Source organism: Leucoraja erinacea, chromosome 7 (genome assembly GCF_028641065.1).
Source record: "Leucoraja erinacea ecotype New England chromosome 7, Leri_hhj_1, whole genome shotgun sequence".
NCBI classification, from domain to species: Eukaryota; Metazoa; Chordata; class Chondrichthyes; order Rajiformes; family Rajidae; genus Leucoraja; species Leucoraja erinaceus.
This window is the reverse complement of record NC_073383.1, coordinates 78,304,832-78,330,795: the sequence shown is the minus strand read 5'-3', so window position 1 is coordinate 78,330,795 and position 25,964 is coordinate 78,304,832. Positions and strand designations below refer to the sequence as shown.

General features: G+C 48.5%; 1 protein-coding gene across 1 annotated transcript in view; it reads right to left on the bottom strand.

The window, feature by feature from the left end:
* Positions 1-25,964, bottom strand: part of LOC129699128 (indian hedgehog protein-like) — a 57,820-nt gene that overhangs the window by 3,127 nt on the left and 28,729 nt on the right. The window contains exon 2 of the mRNA XM_055638799.1: positions 8,039-8,300. Coding sequence (XP_055494774.1) covers positions 8,039-8,300 — 262 coding nt within the window. The remainder of the gene's footprint in view (positions 1-8,038; positions 8,301-25,964) is intronic.

Here is a 25,964-nt window from a genome sequence, read left to right as displayed (position 1 = left end):
GGCTCTGTACAACTGCAGAAGGACCTAGACTCTAGTGGGAGCATCTAGGACCAGAGGTCGCAGCCTCAGAATTAAAGGACGTTCCTTTAGGAAGGAGATGAGGAGAAATGTATTTAGTCGGAGGGTGGTGAATCTGTGGAATTCTTTGCCATAGAAGGCTGTGGAGGCCAAGTTAGTGGATATTCTTAAGGCAGAGACGGATAGATTCTCGATTAGTACGTGTGCCAGGGGTTATGGGGAGAGGGCATGAGAATGGGGTTGAGAGGGAGAGATAGATCAGCCGTGACTGAATAGCAGAGTAGACATGATGGGCCGAATGGCCTAATTCTGCTCCTATCGTTTATGAACAAGGAAATGGTTTCTCACTGTTGAAGTACTGTGTTTTGAAATGAACCATGAATTGGAAATTCACCCCACAAATGTCTCCTTAAACCTCCCTTTCTCAGCAAAAACACACACGGTTTTACAGTCCCTCTACATAAGGGATCTCACAAACTATTATCTTGATTCACAACCTCTCTCTCTCTCCCTCTCTCCCTCTCTCTCACTCTCCCTCTCTCTCTCTCTCTCTCTCTCTCTCTCTCTCTCACACACTCTCTCTCTCTCTCTCTCTCTCTCTCTCTCTCTCTCTCTCTCTCTCTCTCTCTCACACACACACACACACACTCTCTCTCTCTCTCTCTCTCTCTCTCTCTCTCACTCTCTCTCTCTCTCTCTCTCTCTCTCTCTCTCTCTCTCTCTCACACACTCTCTGCATCTTCCTCTCTATCTCTCTCTCTGCTTCTCTCTACCTCTCTCTCTCTCTGCACCTCTCTCTCTCTCTCTCTCTCTCTCCCTAAAAGATTTCCCCCTTATCCTTAAACTGTGACCCCTTGTTCTGGACTTCCCCAACATCGGGAGCAATCTTCCTGCATCTAGCCTGTCCAACCCCTTAAGAATTTTGTAAGTTTCTATAAGATCCCCCCTCAATCTTCTAAATTCTAGCGAGTACCAGCCGAACCCACGCGGTCACAGGGAAAACGTGCAAACTCCCCACAAACAGCACCCAAAGTAAGGATCGGGGGAAGAAGGAATTGCAGTACACATCTGTCTGTGTAGCTGGGATCACAAATTGGATCGAATGCCCTCGTCTGCTCCTAATTGGTTTGGGTTTGGTGTAGGTCTTGTAATCTATGTTGAGCTGACCATTTAACATTTTGTAAAAACAGGTCAAACGGTGAGCTTCACGTCTGTCTGGGAGAGGGTTCCACCCCCAGAGAATCCAGAAGCTTGGTAACACTCGCTTCTCTCTCTCATAGGTGTTAGTAACAAGACGAGCTTGGACCCTCCGTGTCAGCCTGTCTTCTGAACACAGTATGCCCCCTCCCTCCCCCATGCACTATCTAGTCTCTACCTTCATCCCTTTCCGATCTCCCCGTCCCCTTCCCTCTCTTTTAACTCTTTCCCTCATGGTTAGATTGTGAGTCGTTGAGTCATAGAGGGATACAGCGTGGAAACGGGGCACTGATTGGGGATGATCAGCCATGATCACATTGAATGGCGGTACTGGCTCGAAGGGCCGAATGGCCTCCTCCTGCACCTGTTGTCTATTGTCTATTGTCTATCACATGGTACACATGGTGGGCGGGGACTCCACCCCCCCCATGGCTGATCATGCCCAATCAGTACCCCGTTCCTGCCTTCTCCCCATATCCCCTGACTCCGCTATCTTTAAGAGCCCTATCTAGCTCACTCTTGAAAGCATCCAGAGAACCTGCCTCCACCGGCCTCTGAGGCAGAGAATCACAACTCTCTGTGTGAAAAGTGTTTCCTCGTCTCCGTTCTAAATGGCTTACCCCTTATTCTTAAACTGTGGCCCCTGGTTCTGGACTCCCCCAATATCGGAACATGTTTCCTGCCTCTAGCGTGTCCATTCCCTTAACAATCTTGTTCAAGAAGGAACTGCAGATGCTGGAAGATCGAAGGTACACAAAAATGCTGGAGAAACTCAGCGGGTGCAGCAGCATCTATGGAGCGAAGGAAATAGGCGACGTTTCGGGCCGAAACTCTTCTTCAGACCTTAACAGTCTTATATGTTTCAATGAGATATCCTCTCATCCTTCTAAACTCCAGAGTATACAATCCCAGTCGCTCCATTCTCTCAGCATATGACAGTCCCGCCATCCTGGGAATTAACCTGGTGAACCTACGCTGCACTCCCTCAATAACAAGAATGTCCTTCGTCAAATTTGGAGACCAAAACTGTACACAATACTCCAGGTGTGGTCTCACCAGGGCCCTGTACAACTGCAGAAGGACCTCTTTGCTCCTATACTCTCATAACTGCTCTTGTTATGAATCTTAAACTGTGTGGCCCCTGGTTCTGGACTCCCCCAACATCGAGCGTGTCATAGAAACATAGAAACATAGACAATAGGTGCAGGAGTAGGCCATTCGGCCCTTCGAGCCTGCACCGCCATTCAATATGATCATGGCTGATCATCCACCTCGGTGTCCTGTACCTACCTTCTCTCCATACCCCCTGATCCCTTAAGCCACAAGGGCCACATCTAACTCCCTCTTAAATATAGCTAATGAACTGGCCTCAACTACCTTCTGTGGCAGAGAGTTCCAGAGTGTCCAAGCCCTTAACAATCTTGCATGTTTCAATGAGATTTTCCTCTCATCCTTCTAAACTCCAGAGTGCACAAGCCCTCCGTCAAAGTCTCCGAGCCTCCATTCGTATCCGCCATGCCTGCTTACGATATTACTTGCCGCCTTATAAAGGATCGGAACCAAAGTTTACCCAGTGAATAATTCCCAGATATTGTGTTTGCTTAAAGTCAAGAGCAAATAGTGAAACCATGACAACAAAACATGTCTTGCAATCTCGGCGGCACTCCCTGCCGCAGAGCCCGACACATTCTCCATTGAAGACAACCGCCCATCGCCGACCTCTGGGGCGGGTGGAGCAGGTGGGACAAGGACACAGTTCTCCCCAGAATTCACATTGAACAGAACATCCCTTGAAACTTTCATCAACTCCCAGACCGATCCACCACCAGATGCTCTTATAGAGTTGCATAGAGAGGTATATCCAATACAGGTGTATATCCTAGGTACACAAAAATGCTGGAGAAACTCAGCGGATGCACTGCATATATGGAGCGAAGGAGATAGGCAACGTTTCGGGGGCGAAACCCATCTTCAGACCTGTATACAGTTGTATAGACAGGTATATTCTATACAGGTCTCTGAGGGAAGATTGAAAAGACTGGGCTTGTATTCACTGGAGTTTAGAAGGATGAGGGGAGATCTTATAAAATTATAAAAGGACAGGACAAGCTAGCTGCAGGAAAAATTTTCCCAGTGTTGGGCGAGTCCAGAACCAGGGGCGACACAGTGTTAGAATAAAGGGGAGATCATTTAAGACTGAGGTGAGAAAATACTTTTTCACCCTTTGTGAATTTGTGGAATTCCCTGCCACAGAGGGCAGTGGAGGCCAAGTTGCAGGATGGATTTAAGAGAGAGTTAGATAGAGCTCTAGGGGCTGGTGGAGTCAAGGGATATGTGGGAGAAGGCAGGCACGGGTTATTGATCGGGGACGATGATCGCAATGAATGGCGGTGCTGGCTCGAAGTGCTGCAACTATTTTCTATGTTTCTGTGGGTCACGGGGAGAACGGTCAAACTCCGTGCAGGCAAGCACCCGCAGTCGGGATCGAACCCGGGTCTCCGGCGCTCCCGCTAAGCCACCGTGCCGCCCGGAGGCTGTTCTATCCAGCCTCACTAACGTGACATAGCTGTAACTCTACGATTCTATTTATGATTAAAAGAGTAACAAACACCAGAGTATGTTGCCGGTCGGAGAAATATATAACGCTGAATAGTTAGTGCCAGTAAGTATTACAGGGAACTGCAGTCGCTGTATATTTCATAAGCAATAGAACTCTTTGTGTTCACCAGAAGGGTATGCAGACCTTGTGTGTATTCAAGAGAGTGGCAGTCGGTTAGATTATTATAAGGAATAGCAGGCATGCTAAACATTATTGGGAATAACAGCTCTAGTATGTGCCAAAGGGAATTATTGTCCCTGGGAATACTGTTGGGAATAGTGTGGTTCCTGTTTCTGTGGCACAGTGCAACAGTCAAAAGGCGTTTGGCACATTGGCTTGCATCAGTCGGAGCATTGAGCATAGACGTTGGGAGGTCATGTTGCTGGTGGGGTCGGATTCAGAGTGTTGTGTTCAGCTCTGCCCAGTCCATCATCGGCTCTGACCTCCCCACCAGCGAAGGGATCTATCGCAGTCGCTGCCTCAAAAAAAGACTGGACAAGCTAGATGCAGGGAAAAATGTTCCCAATGTTGGGCGAGTCCAGAACCAGGGGGCCCACACAGTCTTAGAACAAAGGAGAGACCATTTAAGACTGAGGTGAGAAAAAACTTTTTCACCCAGAGAGTTGTAATTTTGTGGGATTCCCTGCCACAGAGGGCAGTGGAGGCCAAGTCGCTGGATGGATTTAAGAAAGAGTTAGATAGAGCCTAAGGTGCCTCAACTGTTTACCCTCCTACCATCCGGGAGGCGCTACAGGTCTCTCCGTTGCCGAACCAGCAGGTCGAGGAACAGCTTCTTTCCGGCGGCTGTCACTCTACCCAACAACGTACTTCGGTGACTGCCAATCACCACCCCGCCCCCCCCCCCCCCCCCCCCCCCCCCCCCCCCCCCCCCCCGGACACGACACTTATTATTTTTATTCAAATCGTTTGCTATGTCGCTCTTCAAGGGAGATGCTAAATGCATTTCGTTGTCTCTGTACTGTACACTGACAATGACAATTAAAATTGAATCTGAATCTGAATCTGAATCTGAATCAACATAGAAAATAGGTGCAGGAGTAGATCATTCGGCCCTTCGAGCCTGCACCGCCATTCAATATGATCGTGTCTGATCATCCAACTCAGTATCCTGTACCTGCCTTCTCTCCATACCCCCTGATCCCTTTAGCCACAAGGGCCACATCTAACTCCCTCTTAAATATAGCCAATGAACTGTGGCCTCAACTACCTTCTGTGGCAGAGAGTTCCACAGATTCACCACTCTCTGTGTGAAAAATGTTTTTCTCATCTCGGTCCTAAAAGATTTCCCCCTTATCCTTAAACTGTGACTCGAGATACATACCTCAAGATAGATGCCTCAGGAACAGTTTCATCCCCACAGCCATCAGTCTATTATGCATGACATCAAACGGGCACTGTACAAGAACAGTCTATTGCACTTTACCTGTTTATTTATTGTGTATATATACGGTCTATGGTATATAGACACACTGAACTTTTATCTCCTGTTCTGTATTATGTTTACATATTCGGTTGTGCTGCAGCAAGCAAGAATGTCATTGTCCTATCTGGGACACATGACACTAAAACACTCTTGACCATGTTATAGGAAAAGATGTTGTCAAGCTGGACATGGGCGCGCGCCCTGCGTTGTGACACGTAAATGACGCGCAAATGACGCCCAAGAGCGACGGGCCCTTAAGGGTTGCAGGGTGAAGGCAGGAGAGTAAGGTAGAGAGGGAGAGTGGATAAGGGAGAACCAGTGGATGTGTTATACCTGGACTTTCAGAAGACTTTCGACTTTCATATGAAGAAAGACTGGATAGACTCGGCTTGCACTCGCTAGAATTTAGAAGATTGAGGGGGGGATTCTTATAGAAATGTACAAAATTCTTAAGGGGTTGGACAGGCTAGATGCAGGAAGATTGTTCCCGATGTTGGGGAAGTCCAGAACAAGGGGCCACACACAGTTTAAGGATAAGGGGGAAATCCTTTAGGACCCAGATGAGGAAAACATTTTTCACACACAGAGAGTGGTGAATCTGTGGAATTCTCTGCCACAGAAGGTAGTTGAGGCCACAGTTCATTGGCTATATTTAAGAGGGAGTTGGATGTGGCCCTTGTGGCTAAAGGGATCAGGGGGTATGGAGAGAAGGCAGGGATAGGATACTGAGTTGGATGATCAGCCATGATCATATTGAATGGTGGTGCAGGCTCGAAGGGCCGAATGGCCTACTGCTGCATCTATTTTCTATGTTTCTATGTTTTGATGAGAGATAGATCAGACTTGATAGCATGGTGGAGTTGACTCGATGGGCCGAATGGCCTAATTCTGCTCTTCTGACCTTTAATGAACTTTTCATCGGACTTTATCTTGCAGTAAATGTTATTCCCTTTATCCTGTATCTGTACACAATGTGGACGGCTCGATTGTAATCGCATATCGTCCTGCTACTGAATAGATAGCGCTGGATAGCAACAAAGGGGTTTTTCACTGTACCTCGGTACACATGACAATAAAGTACAATAGACAATGGACATTAGGTACAGGAGTAGGCCATTCGGCCCTTCGAGCCAGCACCGCCATTCAATGTGATCATGGCCTATCATCCCCAATCAGTACCCCGTTCCTGCCTTCCCCCCATATCCCCTGACTCCGCTATCTTTAAGAGCCCTATCTAGCTCCCTCTTGAAAGTATCCAGAGAAGCGGCCTCCACCGCCCTCTGAGGCAGAGAATTCCATAGACTCACAACTCTGCGAGAAAAAATGTTTCCACATCTCCGTTCTAAATGGCCAATCCCTTATTCTTAAACTGTGTGGTCCCTGGTTCTGGACTCCCCCAACATCGGGAACATGTTTCCTGCCTCTAGCGTGCCCAATCCCTTAATAATCTTGTAAGTTTCAACAAGATCCCCTCTCATCCTTCTAAATTCCACAGTGTACAAGCCCAGTCGCTCCATTCTTTCAACATATGACAGTCCCGCCATCCCGGGAATTAACCTGGTGAACCTACGCTGCACTCCCTCAAAAGCAAGAATGTCCTTCCTCAAATTAGGAGACCAAAACTGCACACAATACTCTAGGTGAGGTCTCACCAGGGCTCTGTACAACTGCAGAAGGACCTCTTTTGCTCCTATACTCAACTCCTGGTGTTATGATCCCATGTGGCTAAAGGGATCAGGGGATATGGAGAGAAGGCAGGTACAGGATACTGAGTTGGATGATTAGCCATGATCATATTGAATGGCGGTGCAGGCTCGAAGGGCTGAATGGCCTACTCCTGCACCTATTTTCTATATTTCTATGTTTATATGAAGGCCAACATGCCATTGGCTTTCTTCACTGCCTGCTGTACCTGCATGCTTACTTTCATTGTTTAAGAAGGAAATGCAGATGCTGGAAAATCGAAGGTGGACAAAAAGTGCTGGAGAAACTCAACGGGTGCAGCAGCGTCTATGGAGCGAAGGAAATAGGCAACGTTTCAGACCGATGGAGCGAAGGAAATAGGTAACGTTTCGGGCCGAAACCCTACTGAAACATTGCCTATTTCCTCCGCTCCATAGATGCTGCAGCACCCGCTGAGTTTCTCCAGCACTTTTGTCTACCTTGCTTACTTTCATTGACTGATGAACAAGGACCAACCCCCCCCCACTTCCAGATTCCCCTTTTCCCAACTTGACCAAACAGAGGAAAGGGCCATTGACAACGCCCAGAGGATTGTCGGCTGCCCTCTCCTTACCTTGGAGGACTTACACAGTTCCCGCTGCACCAAAAAAATCCCAGAGTATCATAAAGGACATTTCCCACCCCGGACACTCCCTGTTTGAACTGTTGCCGTCAGGCAGACGGTACAGATCTACAAGGACAAGGACGAACAGAGTAAAAAACAGTTTTTACCCCACTGCTATAAAAGCACTAAATGTAGCCGCCAAGGAACGCAGGGGCGATACAGACTAAGGGACTGTGGTACACTGTGAAATCGACAGAAGGATGGAGGGTTGGGTGTTTATGCGTGCTATTTTCGTGATATTTATTTCAGTTGTTTATCTTTTAATATTTTATCTTGTATGTATCGTTAGCTTTTAGAAATGTTTGAATGGTGCACTGACTGGCTGACATGTTTAAATTTCGTTGTACATGGTTCATGTTACAATGACAATAAAGAAACTATTCTATATTCTATTCTAAACCACAGCGAACAGACTAATGAAGGAATGCTTCACCTGATTTCACTGAACAATGGATGTGAGCCTTGGACTCGTAGTAGACCCAGTCGAAGCCAGCCTCGACGGCCAGGCGGGCCAGCATGCCGTACTTGGAGCGGTCTCGGTCCGAGGTGGTGATGTCCACCGCACGCCCCTCGTAGTGCAGCGACTGCACCGAGTGGTGGCCGTCTTCATCCCAGCCTTCTGTCACTCTCAGTCTGACTCCCGGCCACTGGTTCATCACCGATATGGCCAGCGCATTCAGCTTATCCTTGCAACGCTGGGAGAGAGGGAGAGAGGGAGAGAGACGGATGATTAGTTGACGGTGGGCATGCCTTCGATTTTTTTTCCCGGCTGCTAATCCGAGGCAGCGTGCAGCGTACATGGGGAGGGAGGGGGGTCAACAGTGGGAAGTCCGGTCTGTGTGATGAAGGGGGGTTTCATAGAAACATAGAAAATAGGTGCAGGAGTAGAGGCCATTTGGCCCGTCGAGCCTGCACCGCCATTCAATATGATCATGGCTGATCATCCAACTCAGTATCCTGTACATAGCAACATGGAAACATAGAAAATAGGTGCAGGAGTAGACCATTCGGCCCTTCGATAGCAAAAGGATTTGAATATAGGAGCAGGGAGGTTCTACTGCAGTTGTACCGGGTCTTGGTGAGACCACACCTGGAGTATTGCCTACAGTTTTGGTCTCCTAATCTGATCTGAGGAAAGACATTCTTGCCATAGAGGGAGTACAGAGAAGGTTCACCAGACTGATTCCTGGGATGTCAGGGCTTTCATATGAAGAAATATTGGATAAGACTCGGCTGTTACTCACTAGAGTTAAGAAGATTGAGGGGGGGATCTTATAGAAACGTACACAATTCTTAAGGGGTTGGATAGGCTAGATGCAGGAAGATTGTTCCCGGTGTTGGGGAAGTCCAGGACAAGGGGTCACACACAGTTTAAGGATAAAGGGGAAATCCTTTAGGACCGAGATGAGAAAAACATTTTTCACACAGAGAGGGGTGAATCTGTGGAATTCTCTGCCACAGAAGGTAGTTGAGGCCACAGTTCATTGGCTATATTTAAGAGGGAGTTAGATGTGGCCCTTGTGGCTAAAGGGATCAGAGGGTATGGAGAGAAGGCAGGTACGGGATACTGAGTTGGATGATCAGCCATGATCATATTGAATGGCGGTGCAGGCTCGAAGGGCCGAATGGCCTACTCCTGCACCTATTTTCTATGTTTCTATGTACATGGCAGGGGGGAAGGGGGGGGGGGGGGGGGGGGGGGGGTCAATGGTGGGAAGTCCAGCCTTTGTGACAAAGGGAGTTTCAATGAGGGAGTCGGGCCCAGTGGAGGAAGTCGTGAATGATCCCAGGAATGACTGGGTTAACATATCAGGAGCGTTTCAACTAGAGTCTAAACTATACTTGAATAGTGCGGGTATCAGAGGTTATGGGGAGAAGGCAGAAGAATGGGGTTAGGAGGGAGAGAAAGATCAGCCATGATTGAATGGCGGAGTAGACTTGATGGGCCGAATGGCCGAATTCTACTCCTATTCCTTATGACCAAATATTCTGCACTTTGTTGTATCTTCTCCTTTGTTGCATTTATCGCTCTTGAGTTTGAACGGATAGTATCAATGTGTAAGGTGGCGGCACCTAGTGGTGGTTTGGGGAGTTCAGATCCCTCGTCATTGGTTGGACTGAGGTGAGGCCGGTTGACTGGATGTATTCAATAGACAATAGACAATAGGTGCAGGAGTAGGCCTTCGAGCCAGCACCGCCATTCAATGTGATCATGGCTGATCGTCCCCAATCAGTACCCCGTTCCTGCCTTCTCCCCCATATCCCCTGACTCCACTATCTTTAAGAGCTCTATCTAACTCTCTCGTGAAAGTATCCAGAGAACTGGCCTCCACCGCCCTCTGTGGCAGAGAATTCCACAAAGTCACAACTCTCTGTGATTAAAAGTTCCTTGTTTCTGTTCTAAATGGTTTATCCCTTATTCTTAAACTGTGTGTGGCCCCTGGTTCTGGACTCCCCCAACATCGGGAACATGTTTCCTGCCTCTAGCATGTCCAAACCCTTAATAATCTTATATGTTTCAATAAGATATCCTCTCATCCTTCTAAACTCCGGAGTATACAAGCCCAGCCGCTCCATTCTCTCAGCATATGACAGTCCCGCCATCCCAGGAATTAACCTTATAAACCTGCGCTAAACTCCTTGAAGGCAAGAGAGTGCAAGAGAGTTAGATTTAGTCTTAGGGCTAACGGTATCAAGGGATATGGGGAGCAAGGCGGAACAAAGTACTGATTCCGGATGATCAGCCATGATGCAGGATGCCAGGTGCAGGAAAAATGTTCCCAATATTGGGCGAGTCCAGAACCAGGGGCCACACAGTCTTAGAATAAAGGGGAGGCCATTTAAGACTGAGGTGTTTTCACCCAGAGAGTTGTGAATTTATGGAATTCCCTGCCACAGAGGGCAGTGGAGGCCAAGTCACTGGATGGATTTAAGAGAGAGGTAGATAGAGTTCTAGGGGCTAGTGGAATCAAGGGGTATGGGGAGAAGGCAGGCATGGGTCATAGATTGGGGACGATCAGCCATGATCACAATGAATGGTGGTGCTGGCTCGAAGGGCCAAATGGCCTCCTCCTGCACCTATTTTCAATGTTTCTAGGTTTCGATCGAATACAATGGCAGTGCCGGTTCGAAGGGCCGAATGGCCTCCTCCTGCACCTATTTTCTATGTTTCTATGTTTCTATCGTATAGAATGGCAGTGCCGGCTCGAAGGGCCGAACGGCCTCCTCCTGCACCTATTTTCTATGTCTCCATGTATCTCCTCCGTAAACACTTTAAACAAAGGCATCCATTAGCAGAAAGACAGGCCTCAAGATGTAGGCCTCATCAATAGCCTGCCTTTGGACCCGACCGCCAATTGGAGTATTTAATTGAGCTGTAATGAACAATTTGTGCCAATTTCCAGATAAGATTGCATACCTTTGAGTTTACAATTGCTAATAGGTAACTGGAGCAGTTACATTTTGAAGAGCAAATATGTGTTTATGGGACCTCAGCGCTCCCATTACCCAATTAGACCCATCCCGCTGAAACGGCGGCAATCTAATTCATATTATTTTCCGCAAAACATTTGCTCTGATAACTCCCGTTCTCACAGATTAGCCGATCTAAGGCGCCGCCTCGAACAGGAACATGACCTGTGATCAGCTGTTGATGCAGGGGGGAGAAAATAGGTTCTTTACTCAGAGAGTGGTAGCTGTGTGGAATGAGCTTCCAGTGAAGGTGGTGGAGGCAGGTTCGTTTTTATCATTTAAAAATAAATTGGATAGTTATATGGATGGGAAGGGAATGGAGGGTTATGGTCTGAGCGCAGGTATATGGGACTAGGTGAGAGTAAGTGTTCGGCACGGGCTAGAAGGGTCGAGATGGCCTGGTTCCGTGCTGTAATTGTTATATGGTTAACTTCAGACCAGTTGAGTTCAGTTTCTTTAGTTTTGTTCAGGCGATGCATATAGTCACAGAGTGTGATCCAGCATGGAAACAGGCCCTTCGGCCCAACCTGCCCCCCCCCCCCCCGTCGACCAACGTGTCCCATCTCCACTAGCCCCATCTCCATTACATAGCTACACCCCTTCCTTCACCAGATACAAGCTGCCCAGGGTCTGAGCTCCCCAGAGGAGCGTGGATGGGTGAAGCTCGACAAACTTGGGACTGGAGTTGGGCGTTTCAACGCCAGCGTGCGGAGATGGGGGCTCCCTCCGCTAGAGCCCAGCCTGTGAATGCGGAGCAGAACAACAGACAGCCAACCATGTCATCTCTGGGTGCCCGCTCTACCACCCACCCAATGGAGCTCAGGGCCTGGCAGACATTGACGCCAACAGAGGCAACAATCTGGTTGCTCAACACCCGGCTTGAGGTCTAACTGTTCCTTTAGTACATGTTTCATTCGCAAGAAGAAGATTAGTCCCTCCTGCCTGCGTTTGGTCCGTATCCCTCTGAGCCTGTCCTATCCATGTACCTGTCTAATTGCTTCTTGAAACATTACGATAGTATGCAGATGAATTCCACAGATTCACCACCCTCTGACTAAAGAACTCCCTCCACCTTCCTAATGGTACGTCCTCTTATTCTGAGGCTGTGCCCACTGGTCCTAGACACTCCCACTAGTGGAAACACCCTCTCCACATCCACTCTATCCAGGTGCACTGTTCGGTAAGTTTCAATGAGGCCCCCCTGGCATAGAAACATAGAAAATAGGTGCAGGAGTAGGCCATTCGGCCCTTCAAGCCTGCACCGCCATTCAATATGATCATATAACCATATAACAATTACAGCACGGAAACAGGCCATCTCGGCCCTACAAGTCCGTGTCGAACAACATCATGGCTGATCATCCAACTCAGTATCCTGTACCTGCCTTCTCTCTACACCCCCTGATCCCTTTAGCCACAAGGGCCACTCTAACTCCCTCTTAAATATAGCCAATGAACTGTGGCCTCGACTACCTTCTGTGGCAGAGAATTCCACAGATTCACCACTCTCTGTGTGTGAAAAATGTTTTTCTCATCTCGGTCCTAAAAGATTTCCCCCTTATCCTTAAACTGTGACCCCTTGTTCTGGACTTCCCCAACATCGGGAATAATCTTCCTGCATCTAGCCTGTCCAACCCCTTAAGAATTTTGTACGTTTCTATAAGATCCCCCCCCTCAATCTTCTAAATTCTAGCGAGTACAAACCGAGTCTATCCAGTCTTTCTTCATGTGAAAGTCCTGACATCCCAGGAATCAGTCTGGTCTCATCCTTCTAAACACCAGCGAGTACAGGCACTGAGCAATCAAACGCTTCTCAAAAGTTAACCTAATCACCGCAGGGATCATTCACGCGAACCTCATCCGCACTCTCTCCAATGCCAACGGAGGTAGAGTTGCTGCCTCGCACGCCAGAGTCCCGGGTTCGATCCCGACCGCGGGTGCTGTCTGTGCGGAGTTTGCACGTTCTCCCCGTGCCCTCCGGGTGCTCCGGTTCCCTCCCACACTCCAAGGACATACAGGTTTGAAGGTCAATTGGCTTTGGTGAATTGTAACATCGTCCCTAGTGCGTGTGGGATAGTGCTAGTGATCGCTGGTCGGCGCGGACTCAGTGGACGAAGGGCCTGTTTTCCACGCTGTATCTCTAAACTAAACTATGTAGCAAAATATTCCATTCCGTCGTTGGTTTCAGTTTAATATTGTCACATGTACCGAGGTACAAGATCAGATTTGCTTGCGGGCTATCCAGTCAAATCACACCATACATGAGAACAATCAAGACATAATCTAATTTCAATAGACAATAGGTGCAGCAGTAGGCCACTCGGCCCTTCGAGCCAGCACCGCCATTCAATGTGATCATGGCTGATCATCCACAATCAGTACCCCGTTCCTGCCTTCTCCCCATATCCCCAACCTCCGCTATTTTTAAGAGCCCTATCTAGCTCTCTCTTGAAAGCATCCAGCGAACCGTCCTCCACCGCCCTCTGAGGCAGAGAATTCCGCAGATTCACAACTCTCTGGGTGAAAAAGTGTTTCCTCATCTCCGTTCTAAATGGCCAACCCCTTATTTTTAAACTGTGTGGCCCCTGGTTCTGGACTCTCCCAAGATCGGGAACATGTTTCTTGCCTCCAGCATGTCCAAACCCTTAATAATCTTATATGCTTCAATAAGATCCCCTCACATAATTCTAAATTCCAGTGTATACAAGCCCAGTCGCTCCATTTTCTCACCATATGACAGTCCCGCCATCCCGGGAATTAACCTGGTGAACCATTAGACCGTGGGATATGTTACTACAGATTACTCAGTTTTCAATGACAGGTACCTTATCTTGAAACTATGACCCCTCGTTCAAATTCTCCCACCAATAAAACTACAATTGATAAAATAGACAGATATAGGACTTTTGGGCTACCAAGTCCACACTGACCATCGATCACCTGTTCAAACTTGAAATTTTATCTTTGTAGGCTTCCTTGTCACCTTCCCCGAGCTAACAACGACCTATCCGACACGTTCCTTCAGCTTTTTCCCCTTTGATGTATTGTTTTCACACCTCACACTTCCTTATCTCTGTGTCTCCCTCTCCCCCTGACTCTCAGTCTGAAGAAGGGTCTTGCCCCGAAACGACACCTGGAGTATTGTGTGCAGTTTTGGTCCCCTAATTTGAGGAAGGACGTTCTTGATATTTCGGGAGTTCACCAAGGTTAATTCCCGGGATGGCGGGACTGTCATATGCTGAGAGATTGGAGCGGCTGGGCTTGTACACTCTGGAGTTTTTGAAGGATGAGAGGCGATCTCATCGAAACATATAAGATTGTAAAGGGTTTGGACAGGAGGAAGGAAACATGTTCCCGATGTTGGGGGAGTCCTGAACCAGGGGCCACACAGTTTAAGAATAAGGAGTAAGCCATTTCGAACGGAGACGAGGAAACACTTTTTCTCACAGAGAGTCGTGAGTGTGTGGAATTCTCTGCCTTGGAGGGCGGTGGAGGCCAGTTCTCTGGATAATTTCAAGAGGGAGCTAGATAGGGCTCTTAAAAATAGCGGAGTCAGGGGATATGGGGAGAAGGCAGGAATGGGATACTGATTGGGGACGATCAGCCATGATCACATTGAATGGCGGTGCTGGCTCGTAGGGCAGAATGGCCTCCTCCTGCACCTATTGTCTATTGTCTATTGTCTATTGCCTATTACTCCAGCATTTGGTGTCTATCGTGAGTTCTATGTTAGAAACATAGAAACATAGAAATTAGGTGCAGGAGTAGGCCATTCGTTATCCGACTCTCCCATCCACTCCCTGTACACCAGGAGGCAAGTTGCAGATGTCAATGATCTATTCCTCTGCAAGTGTGGATATGCTTTCTTATTTAGTTTAGTTTTGAGGTACAGCCTGGAAACAGACCCTTCGGCCCATCGAGTCCGCACCGACCAGCGATCAGCTGTACGCTGGTTCCATCCTACGCACGGGGGGGGACAATTTACAGAAGCGCACTGACCCACCAGCCCGCACGTCTTTGGGATGAGGGAGGAAACCGGAGCACCCGGGGGAAACCTACACACTCGCAGGGGGGGGAGGTGCAAACTCCACACAGACAGCAGCTGAGGTCAGGATCGAACCTGGGTCAGCCGGTAAAACATCAGAGTGCAGAATAGACTGTTACAGAGTTATAGCATTGCATGTGACAAAGGAAAAGGGCTGAATTTGTACGCGCTAGAATTTAGAAGATTGAGGGGGGATCTTATAGAGAAACGTACAAAATTCTTAAGGGGTTAGAAACATAGAACATAGAAATTAGGTGCAGGAGTCGGCCATTCGGCCCTTCGAGCCTGCACCGCCATTCAATATGATCATGGCTGATCATCCAACTCAGTATCCCGTACCGGCCTTCTCTCCATACCCCCTGATCCCCTTAGCCACAAGGGCCACATCTAACTCCCTCTTAAATATAGCCAATGAACTGTGGCTTTCCTGGTTTTGCCAAGGGTTGGACAGGCTAGATGCGGGAAGATTGTTCCCGATGTTGGGGAAGTCCAGAACAAGGGGTCACACAGTTTAAGGATAAGGGGGAAATCTTTTAGGACCCAGATGAGAAAAACATTTTTCACACACAGAGAGTGGTGAATCTGTGGAATTCTCTGCCACAGAAGGTAGTTGAGGCCACACAGTTCATTGGCTAAATTTAAGAGGGAGTTAGATGTGGCCCTTGTGACTCAAGGTATCAGGGGGTATAGAGAGAAGGCAGGTACAGGATACTGAGTTGGATGATCAGCCATGATCATATTGAATGGCGGTGCAGGCTCGAAGGGCCGAATGGCCTACTCCTGCACCTATTGTCTATGTTTCTATTCTCCTGCCTTCTCCCCATAACCCCTGACACCTGTACTTTGTGTGTGTGTTACCAACTAAAGATAGATACTTGTTCACCTGTCACCTTACTCAGCTTGGCAAGTCCACTGGGACACCTGCTTCTCTTATCACCTGTGCTTGCACACCACTGATACAAGCCCCGTTGTAAAACAATTCCTTGAAATATTTTTGCTTCAACTGTTGATCAGTGCCATCTGAATCACTGACACCTTTCGTTTTAAAGTCAACAGCCTTGGATTTAGTCTAAAGCTGAATAATCTCTGGAGGTTTTACGACCAAGTCTGCCTTATCCAGTGTACAATAACATCTCAGAGTGAACTCGAATTATGGCTCACCTGTGTCTAACACCGGGCTCGTTCAGGTGAGCAATGTAATACCTGCCAACGCACCTGTCAGTGATATTTGGTTTGGAGATACAGCGTGAAAATAGGCCCTAGACCTGTACTATCCATGTACCTGTCCTATCCATGTACCTGTCCTATCCATGTACCTGTCCTATCCGTGTACCTGTCTTATCCATGTACCTGTCCTATCCATGTACCTGCCCTATCCATGTACCTGTCCTATCCATGTACCTGTCCTATCCATGTACCTGTCCTATCCATGTACCTGTCCTATCCATGTACCTGTCCTATCCATGTACCTGTCCTATCCATGTACCTGTCCTATCCATGTACCTGTCCTATCCATGTACCTGTCCTATCCATGTACCTGTCCTATCCATGTACCTGTCCTATCCATGTACCTGTCCTATCCATGTACCTGTCCTATCCATGTACCTGTCCTATCCATGTACCTGTCCTATCCATGTACCTGTCCTATCCATGTACCTGTCCTATCCATGTACCTGTCCTATCCATGTACCTGTCCTATCCATGTACCTGTCCTATCCATGTACCTGTCCTATCCATGTACCTGTCCTATCCATGTATGTACCAGTCCTATCCATGTACCAGTCCTATCCATGTACCTGTCCTATCCATGTACCTGTCCTATCCATGTACCATGTCCTATCCATGTACCTGTCCTATCCATGTACCTGTCCTATCCATGTACCTGTCCTATCCATGTACCTGTCCTATCCATGTACCTGTCCTATCCATGTACCTGTCCTATCCATGTACCTGTCCTATCCATGTACCTGTCCTATCCATGTACCTGTCCTATCCATGTACCAGTCCTATCCATGTACCAGTCCTATCCATGTACCTGTCCTATCCATGTACCTGTCCTATCCATGTACCTGTCCTATCCATGTACCTGTCCTATCCATGTACCCTGTCCTATCCATGTCCTATCCATGTACCTGTCCTATCCATGTACCATGTACCAGTCCTATCCATGTACCTGTCCTATCCATGTACCTGTCCTATCCATGTACCAGTCCTATCCATGTACCTGTCCTATCCATGTACCTGTCCTATCCATGTACCTGTCCTATCCATGTACCTGGCCTATCCATGTACCTGTCCAAATATGTCATAAATGTTGCGATACTTTAGTTCAGAGGTGCAGTGCGAAAATTGGACCTCAGCCTTGCCCAGCGATCAGCCCGTATACACGCACTATCCTACAGGGTGGGAGGAAACATAGAAACACAGAGAATAGGTGCAGGAGTAGGCCATTCGGCCCTTCTAGCCTGCACCGCCATTCAATGTGATCTTGGCTGATCATCCAGTACCCCGTTCCTGCCTTCTCCCCCATATCCCTTGATTCCCTTAGCCCGAAGGGCTATATCTAACCCTCTCTTGAAACCATCCAGTGAATTGGCCTCCACTGCCTTCTGCGGCAGAGAATTCTGCAGATTCACAACTCTGAAAAGGTTTTTCCTCATCTCAGTCCTAAATGGCCGACCCCTTATTCTTAAACTAGAAAATGAGCGAGTATCAGGATCACATTGTTTCAGGAATGTTTCATGAATGTGGAATTCTCTGCCTCAGAGGGCGGTGGAGGCCGGTTCTCTGGATACTTTCAAGAGAGAGCTGGATAGGGCTCTTGAAGATAGCGGAGTCAGGGGATCTGGGGAGAAGGCAGGAACGGGGTACTGATTGGGGATGATCAGCCATGATCACGTTGAATGGCGGTGCTGGCTCGAAGGGCCGAAGGGCCGAATGGCCTACTCCTGCAGCTATTGTCTATTGTCTATTGTCTATAATGCAAAGCCTTGGCTAACGGCACTCCCAGTTGTGTTTGAATAAAGTGCCCCAGGATATTGGTTGGAGATCTGAGATAACATGATGCCCACTCCTTATTTTCCTTTTGCTACATATTTTGTATGTTGCGACTTATGACCCTCCCCGCAGGCATTCTCTGGAATTCTCTAGAATTCCCGAGAAACCGGAACACCCAGAGAACACATCCTATGCAGGTCACGGGGGGAATGACACTAGACAATAGACAATAGGTGCAGGAGTAGGCCATTTGGCCCTTCGAGTCAGCACCGCCATTCAATGTGATCATGGCTGATCATCCCCAATCAGTACCCTGTTCCTGCCTTCGCCCCATATCCCCTGACTCTGCTATCTTTAAGAGCCCTATCTAGCTCTCTCTTGAAAGCATCCAGAGAACCGGCCTCCACCACCCTCTGAGGCAGAGCATTCCACAGACTCACAACTCTCTGTTTGAAAAAGTGTTTCCTCGTCTCCGTTCTAAATGGCTTTATTCCTTACTCTTAAACTGTGTGGCCTTTGGTTCTGGACTCCCCCAACATCGGGAACATGTTTCCTGCCTCTAGCGTGTCCAAACCCTTAAAAATCTTATATGTTTCAATGAGATGCCCTCTCATCCTTCTAAACTCCAGAGTGTACAATGGCCTAATTATTGGCTATATTTAAGAGGGAGTTAGACGTGGATAAAGGGATCAGGGGGGTATGGAGAGAAGGCAGATACAGGATACTGAGTTGGATGATCAGCCATGATCATATTGAATGGCGGTGCAGGCTCGAAACATAGAAACATAGAAGATAGGTGCAGGAGTAGGCCATTCGGCCCTTCGAGCCTGCACCGCCCTTCAATATGATCATGGCTGATCATCCAACTCAGTATCCTGTACCTGCCCTCTCTCCGTACCCCCTGATCCCTTTAGCCACAAGGGCCACATCTAACTCCCTCTTAAATATAGCCAATGAACTACCTTCTGTGGCAGAGAGTTCCAGAGATTCACCACTGTCTGTGTGAAAAATGATTTTCTCATCTCGGTTCTAAAAGATTTCCCCCTTATCCTTAAACTGTGACCCCTTTCTCTGGATTTCCCCAACATCGGGAACAATCTTCCTGCATCTAGCCTGTCCAACCCCTTAAGAATTTTGTACGTTTCTATAAGATCCCCCCTCAATCTTCTAAATTCTAGCGTGTACAAGCCGAGTCTATCCAGTCTTTCTTCATATGAAAGTCCTGCCATCCCAGGAATCAGTCTGGTGAACCTTCTGTGTACTCCCTCTATGGCCAGAATGTCTTTCCTCAGATTAGGAGACCAAAACTGTACGCAATACTCCAGGTGTGGTCTCACCAAGACCCTGCACAACTGCAGTAGAACCTCCCTGCTCCTATACTCAAATCCTTTTGCTATTGAAGGGCCGAATGGTCTACTCCTGCACTATGTTTCCATGTTTCTATGTACAGGATACTGAGTTGGATGATCAGCCATGATCATATTGAATGGCGGTGCTGGCTCGAAGGGCCGAATGGCCTACTCCTGCACCTGTTGTCTAGTGTCTACTTATCACCCTCTGAGTAAAAAAGCTGCCCTTCAGGTAAGTGTTACGTCACCTATCCATGTTCCCCAAAAAAGCTGCCTGACTTGTTGAGTTACTCCAGCACTTTGTATCGTTTTGTAGATCACGCATTCACATTAGTTCATCTCCCTGCACGCCAGCGGCAAGTAAAACACCGCAATTAACCTACAAACTAATTTAATGAACTGCGTGGCGCAGCGGTAGAGATGCCGCCTTGCAGCTCTTACAGCGCCAGAGACCCGGGTTCGATCCCGACTACGGGCGCTGTCTGTACGGAGTTTGTACGTTCTCCCCGTGACCTGCGTGGGTTTTCTCCGAGATCTTCGGTTTCCTCCCACACTCCAAAGACGCACAGATTTATAGGTTAACTAGACCAAGTGCAGACCCGTTGGGTCTGCTCCCCCAATGGTGTGATCCCCCAACCCAATATTCCACCATGCACCCGTCTCCTCCAACGGAACTGAAGCCGTCCCCAAATGTAAGATTCCAGCACTCCCCTGCCTCCCTCAGCAGTGGATTAAAAAAAAAATTCCAATTGCACCTCCCCTGCCTGCTGCAGCAGTGAAAAGTTCAGAGTGTTCCTGTCTTGCAACTTTGTTTTGAAGTGTGTTGGAAGCTGATAGGAAGGAGCAGCCGTCAACGAATCAAAAGGCAGAAAGGCAGCCGGACGGACGGATGGCAGGCGGCAGCCACAGACTTTTATATAATAGATAGATTGGCTTGGTGTAAATGTAACAAATTGTCCCTAGGGCGGTGTTAATGTGCGGGGATCGCTGGTCGGCGCGGACTCAGTGGGCCGAAGGGCCTGTTTCCACTTTGTATCTCTAACCTAAACTAAACTGGGCTGAATTGAGCTAATCGAAAGATACAGCGTGGAAACAGGCCGTTCGGCCCACTGAGTCGGTGCCGACCCAGCGCTCTACATCAATGATACCCCCACCTTCTCATCCACTCCCTGGCCAATTAACCTCCAAAACCCGCAGGTCTTGTGGGAATGTGGGTGGAAACCCGGGCACCCGGGGGAAAACCCACCAGGTCACGGGGAGAACGTGCAAACTCCGCACGCGCAGACAGCTCCGGATGCCGGGATCGAACCCGGGTCTCCGGCGCTGTGTGGCTGCCGGCGGCTCTACCCGCTGTGCCACCGCGCCCCCCCTTGCACGATATCGACAACTGCAAGTCCAAAGTTGCCCGCGTGGTTCTGAACCCCCTCCGCCACTGGATGCCCAGATAGTTATGCAACGTTAGAGGCACTAAAGGACCTGGCGAGCGTTTTTAAAAACCCATTATTGCTTGCAACATCTATTGCGAGATTTGTCCTGACCTGTAATTTAATGTCTTTATAAAATATGTATAATGTTATAAATATTTGATTTGAAAAGTACAAGACGTGTTTTTTTTGCCAGAAAAAGTTTATGTTGCATTTCTGGAGCAGGGTCAGCTCCGGAGAATAAAGATTCGCTTGGTAGTTTAGAAAGCCCAGTGTGATGGCTCAGCGCGAATTCTGCAGGCCTTCACATTAGGGAATTTAAATCCTTCTTTCCCCATTTAGCAAAGCTCAATTGAAAGCCACAAGGTGAACGAATAAATGGAAGCACACTGCGTTTCTCCGGCAAACGTTGCTGCCTCACGGCGCCAGAGACCCGGGTTTGATCCCGACTACGGGTGCTGTCTGTACGGAGTTTGCACGTTCTCCACGCGACCTGCGTGGGTTTTCTCCGGGCGCTCCAGTTCCCTCCCACACTCCAAAGACGTGCAGGTTTGTAGGTTAACTGGCTTGGGCTAATTGTAAATTATCCCCGGTGTGTGTAGGATTAAGGGCCTGTTGGGGGATCTTATAGAAACGTACAAAATTCTTAAGGGGTTGGACAGGCTAGATGCAGGAAGATTGTTCCCGATGTTGGGGAAGTCCAGGACAAGGGGTCACACAGTTTAAGGATAAGGGGGAAATCTTTTCGGACCGAGATGAGAAAAACATTTTTCACACAGAGAGTGGTGAATCTGTGGAACTCTCTGCCACAGAAGGTAACCATATAACCATATAACAATTACAGCACGGAAACAGGCCATCTCGGCCCTACAAGTCCGTGCCGAACAACAAGGTAGTTGAGGCCACACAGTTCATTGGCTATATTTAAGAGGGAGTTAGATGTGGCCCTTGTAGCTAAAGGGATCAGGGGGTATGGAGAGAAGGCAGGTACGGGATACTGAGTTGGATGATCAGCCATGATCATATTGAATGGCGGTGCAGGCTCGAAGGGCCGAATGGCCTACTCCTGCACCTATTGTCTATGTTTCCATGTCCAACTAGGGCGCCATTTACGCAACCTCCAAAAACGCCGTCGTCGTGTTGTGACGCACGGGTAGTGCGGGACGGGCGCACGGAGAGAGCGTGGAGTTGCGGGCGGTATCGTGCCGCACGAAATCCTCGCCCGCCACCTGCGTGACGTATCTCGTACGCACGATGGCGCATTGGCGTCGCACGCTGGCGTCCCGACGTATCGCGTGGTGCGTGGTGACGCATGGTTTACGTCACCGTGCGTAGCCATGCGCCGCTGCATGCCGCAGGGTATTCTAATGATGTCACGGCGTACCAGACGGTATATTGTCGCGTGATTTGCGCGCGGCGTCGGGCGTAACGGCGCGTCGACCTATTTTACATCTTTGGCGTTTGCGGGAAACTGGAGCGCCCCCGAGCAAATACCAGACGGTCACGGGGAATGTATCAGACCATCGCACAGACCAGCCTCCCTTCCATTGACTCCATCTACACCTCACGCTGCCTCGGCAAGGCCAGCAGCATCATCAAGGACCAGTCGCACCCCAGGCCATTCCCTCTTCTCCCCTCTCCCCTCGGGCATGAGGTACAGAAGTGTGAAAATGCACACACACCTCCAGATTCAGGGACAGTTTCTTCCCAGCTGTAATCATCCTACCACAACCTGAACAACTGTCTACCTCATCGGAGACTCTTGGACTATCTTTGAACGGACATTCCCGGCTTGACCTTGTGCTAAACGTTTGGCCCGTATCATGTATCAGTACAGGGCTCAATTGTAATCATGTATTGTCTTTCCGCTGACTGGTTAGCACGCAACAGAAAAGCTTTTCACTGTACCTCGGTACACGTGACAATAAACTACAATGAGTTTGATCTCGGTCCAGACAACATCTATAGCCAGGATCGAACCCGGCTGTCGATCGCTGTAAGGCAGCAACTCTACCGCTGCGCATCTGGGCCACCCTTTAAGTTTGTGTCGCCTTGTCATAGAAACAAAGAAACATAGAAAATAGGTGCAGGAGGAGGCCGTTCGGCCCTTCGAGCCAGCACTGCCATTCTATACGATAGAAACATAGAAACATAGAAAATAGGTGCAGGAGGAGGCCATTCGGCCCTTCGAGCCAGCACCGCCATTCATTGTGATCATGGCTGATCGTCCCCAATCAATAACCCGTGCCTGCCTTCTCCCCATATCCCTCGACTCCACTAGCCCCTAGAGCTCGATCTAACTCTCTTCATTAAACTGAATTGGACATTTTGAAAGCTTTTAAGATAATAAGACCATAAATGATAGGAGTAGAATAAGGCCATTCGGCCCATCAAGTCTACTCCGCCATTCAATCAATAGACAATAGGTGCAGGAGTAGGCCATTCGGCCCTTCGAGCCAGCACCGCCATTCAATCATGGCTGATCTATCTCTCCCTCCTAACCCCATTCTCCTGCCTTTTCCCCAGAACCGCAGGCACCCGTACTGAAAATGATCAAATGTTGTTCCATTTAGTGTCTCGTGGCAGAGTGTTGTGTGTTGTCCAGTCAGCAAAAAAACAATACATGATTATGATCGAGGCAGTATAGATACATGATAAGGGACTAGCGTTCTGTGCAAGGTAGAGCCAGCAAAGTCTGATCAAGGACATAGAAACAAAGAAAACAGGTGCAGGACCAGCCCCTAGAGCTCCATCTAACTCTCTCTTAAATCCATCCAGTGACTTGGCCTCCACTGCCCTCTGTGGCAGGGAATTCCATAAATTCACAACTCTCTGGGTGAAAAAGTTTTTTTCTCACCTCAGTCTTAAATGACCTCCCCTTTATTCTAAGACTGTGGGGCCCCTGGTTCTGGACTCGCCCAACATTGAGAACATTTTTCCTGCATCTAGTTTGTCCAGTCCTTATATAATTTTATATATTTCTATAAGATCCGTCCCCTCATCCTTCTAAACTCAAGTGAATACAAGCCTAGTCTTTTCGCCTTGTCCTATTCTTGTCCGTCTATCTGCATCAATCCTCCATGAGTTGTGGACGAGGAGAGGAGCAGTCGTCACAGCCTCAGAATTAAAGGATGTTCCTATAGATGAGGAGGAACCTCTTTAGTCAGAAGGTGGTGAGTCCGTGGAATTCATTGCCACAGAAGGCAATGGATATTTTTAAGGCAGTGATGGATAGATTCTTGATCAGTACGGGTGTCAGGGGTTATGGGGAGAAGGCAGGAGAATGGGGTTAGGAGGGAGGGATAGATCAGCCATGATTGAATGGCGGGGTAGACTTGATGGGCCGAATGGTCCAGCTCCGCTCCTAACACTAAAGACGAGTGTGATGGGCCTGTTTCCTAAAACATATAAGATTATTAAGGGTTTGGACACGCTAGAGGCAGGAAACATGTTCCCGATGTTGGGGGAGTCCGGAACCAGGGGCCACACAGTTTAAGAATAAGGGGTTAGCCATTTAGAACGGAGATGAGGAAACACTAGATTGAATGGCGGTGCAGGCTAGAAGGGCCGAATGGCCTACTCCTGCACCTATTCTCTGTGTTTCTATGTTTCCTCCCACCCTCCAAAGTCCTACGGGTTTGCAGGTTAATTGGCTTGTGTAAAATTGTCACAAGTGCTAGCGAAAAACCTTTTCACACCGAAAGTTGTGAGTCTGCGGAATTCTCTGCCTCAGAGGGCGGTGGAGGCAGGTTCTCTGGATACTTTCAAGAGAGAGCTAGATGGGGGTCTTAAAGATAGCGGGGTCAGGGGGATTTGGGGAGAAGGCAGGAACGGGGTACTGATTGTGGACGATCAGCCATGATCACATTGAATGGCGGTGCTGGCTCGAGGGGCCGAATGGCCTCCTCCTGCACCTATTGTCTATTGTCTATTGTGAATTCAAGAGCACACATGGGTCTGTGGCCTCCCATCTCTGGGCAAGTTGCCACTTGAGCACTTTGCCCTTGGATGGCAACTAATGAATGGTCTCTTGGAACTGTTGTAAGCACCATTGATTCCAGGCAATCCAAGCCAGTTCCTTTCATCAGCATGGCTTGGTTGAGCTGCTGAACGAGAACACTGCCTCTCATCTCAAAAGGTCTTGTCTGCCAAGTTCACTGGCGTTTAGAAGGATGAGGGGGATCTTATAGTAACATATAAAATTATAAAAGGACTGGACAAGCTAGATGCAGGAAAAATGTTTGGGCCAGTCCAGAACCAGGGGCCACACAGTCTCTCTACATCAACGTCGACATCTCTCGTTCGATGATCATACGTTTAGCAGTGATAGGAACAGAATTAGGCCATTCGGCCCATCAAGTCTACTCCGCCATTCAATCATGGCTGATCTATCTCTCCCCTCCTAACCCCTTTCTCCTGCCGTCTCGACAGATTCACCACCCTCTGATGAAGGAAATCCCTTCTCACCTCCTTTCCAAAGGAACGTCCTTCAATTCCAAGTGTACGGCCTCTGGTCCTAGACTCTCCCACTAGTGGAAACATCCTCCCCCTCTCCCCCGACTCTCAGTCTGACGAAGGATCCCTCTAGGCAAGAAAGACATTCTTGCCATAGAGGAAGTACGGAGGAGGTTCACCAGACTGATTCCTGGGATGTCAGGACTTTCATATGAAGAAAGACTGGATAGCCTCGGCTTGTACTCGCTAGAATTTAGAAGATTGAGGGGGGATCTTATAGAAACGCACAAAATTCTTAAGGGGTTGGACAGGCTAGATGCAGGAAGATTGTTGGGGAAGTCCAGAACAAGGGGTCACAGTTTAAGGATAAGGGGGAAATCTTTTAGGACTGAGATGAGAAAAACAATTTTCACACAGAGAGTGGTGAATCTGTGGAACTCTCTGCCACAGAAGGTAGTTGAGGCCAGTTAATTGGCTATATTTAAGAGGGAGTTAGATGTGGCCCTTGTGGCTAAAGGGATCAGGGGGTATGGAGAGAAGGCAGGTACAGGATACTGAGTAGGATGATCAGCCATGATCACATTGAATGGCGGTGCAGGCTCGAAGGGCCGAATGGCC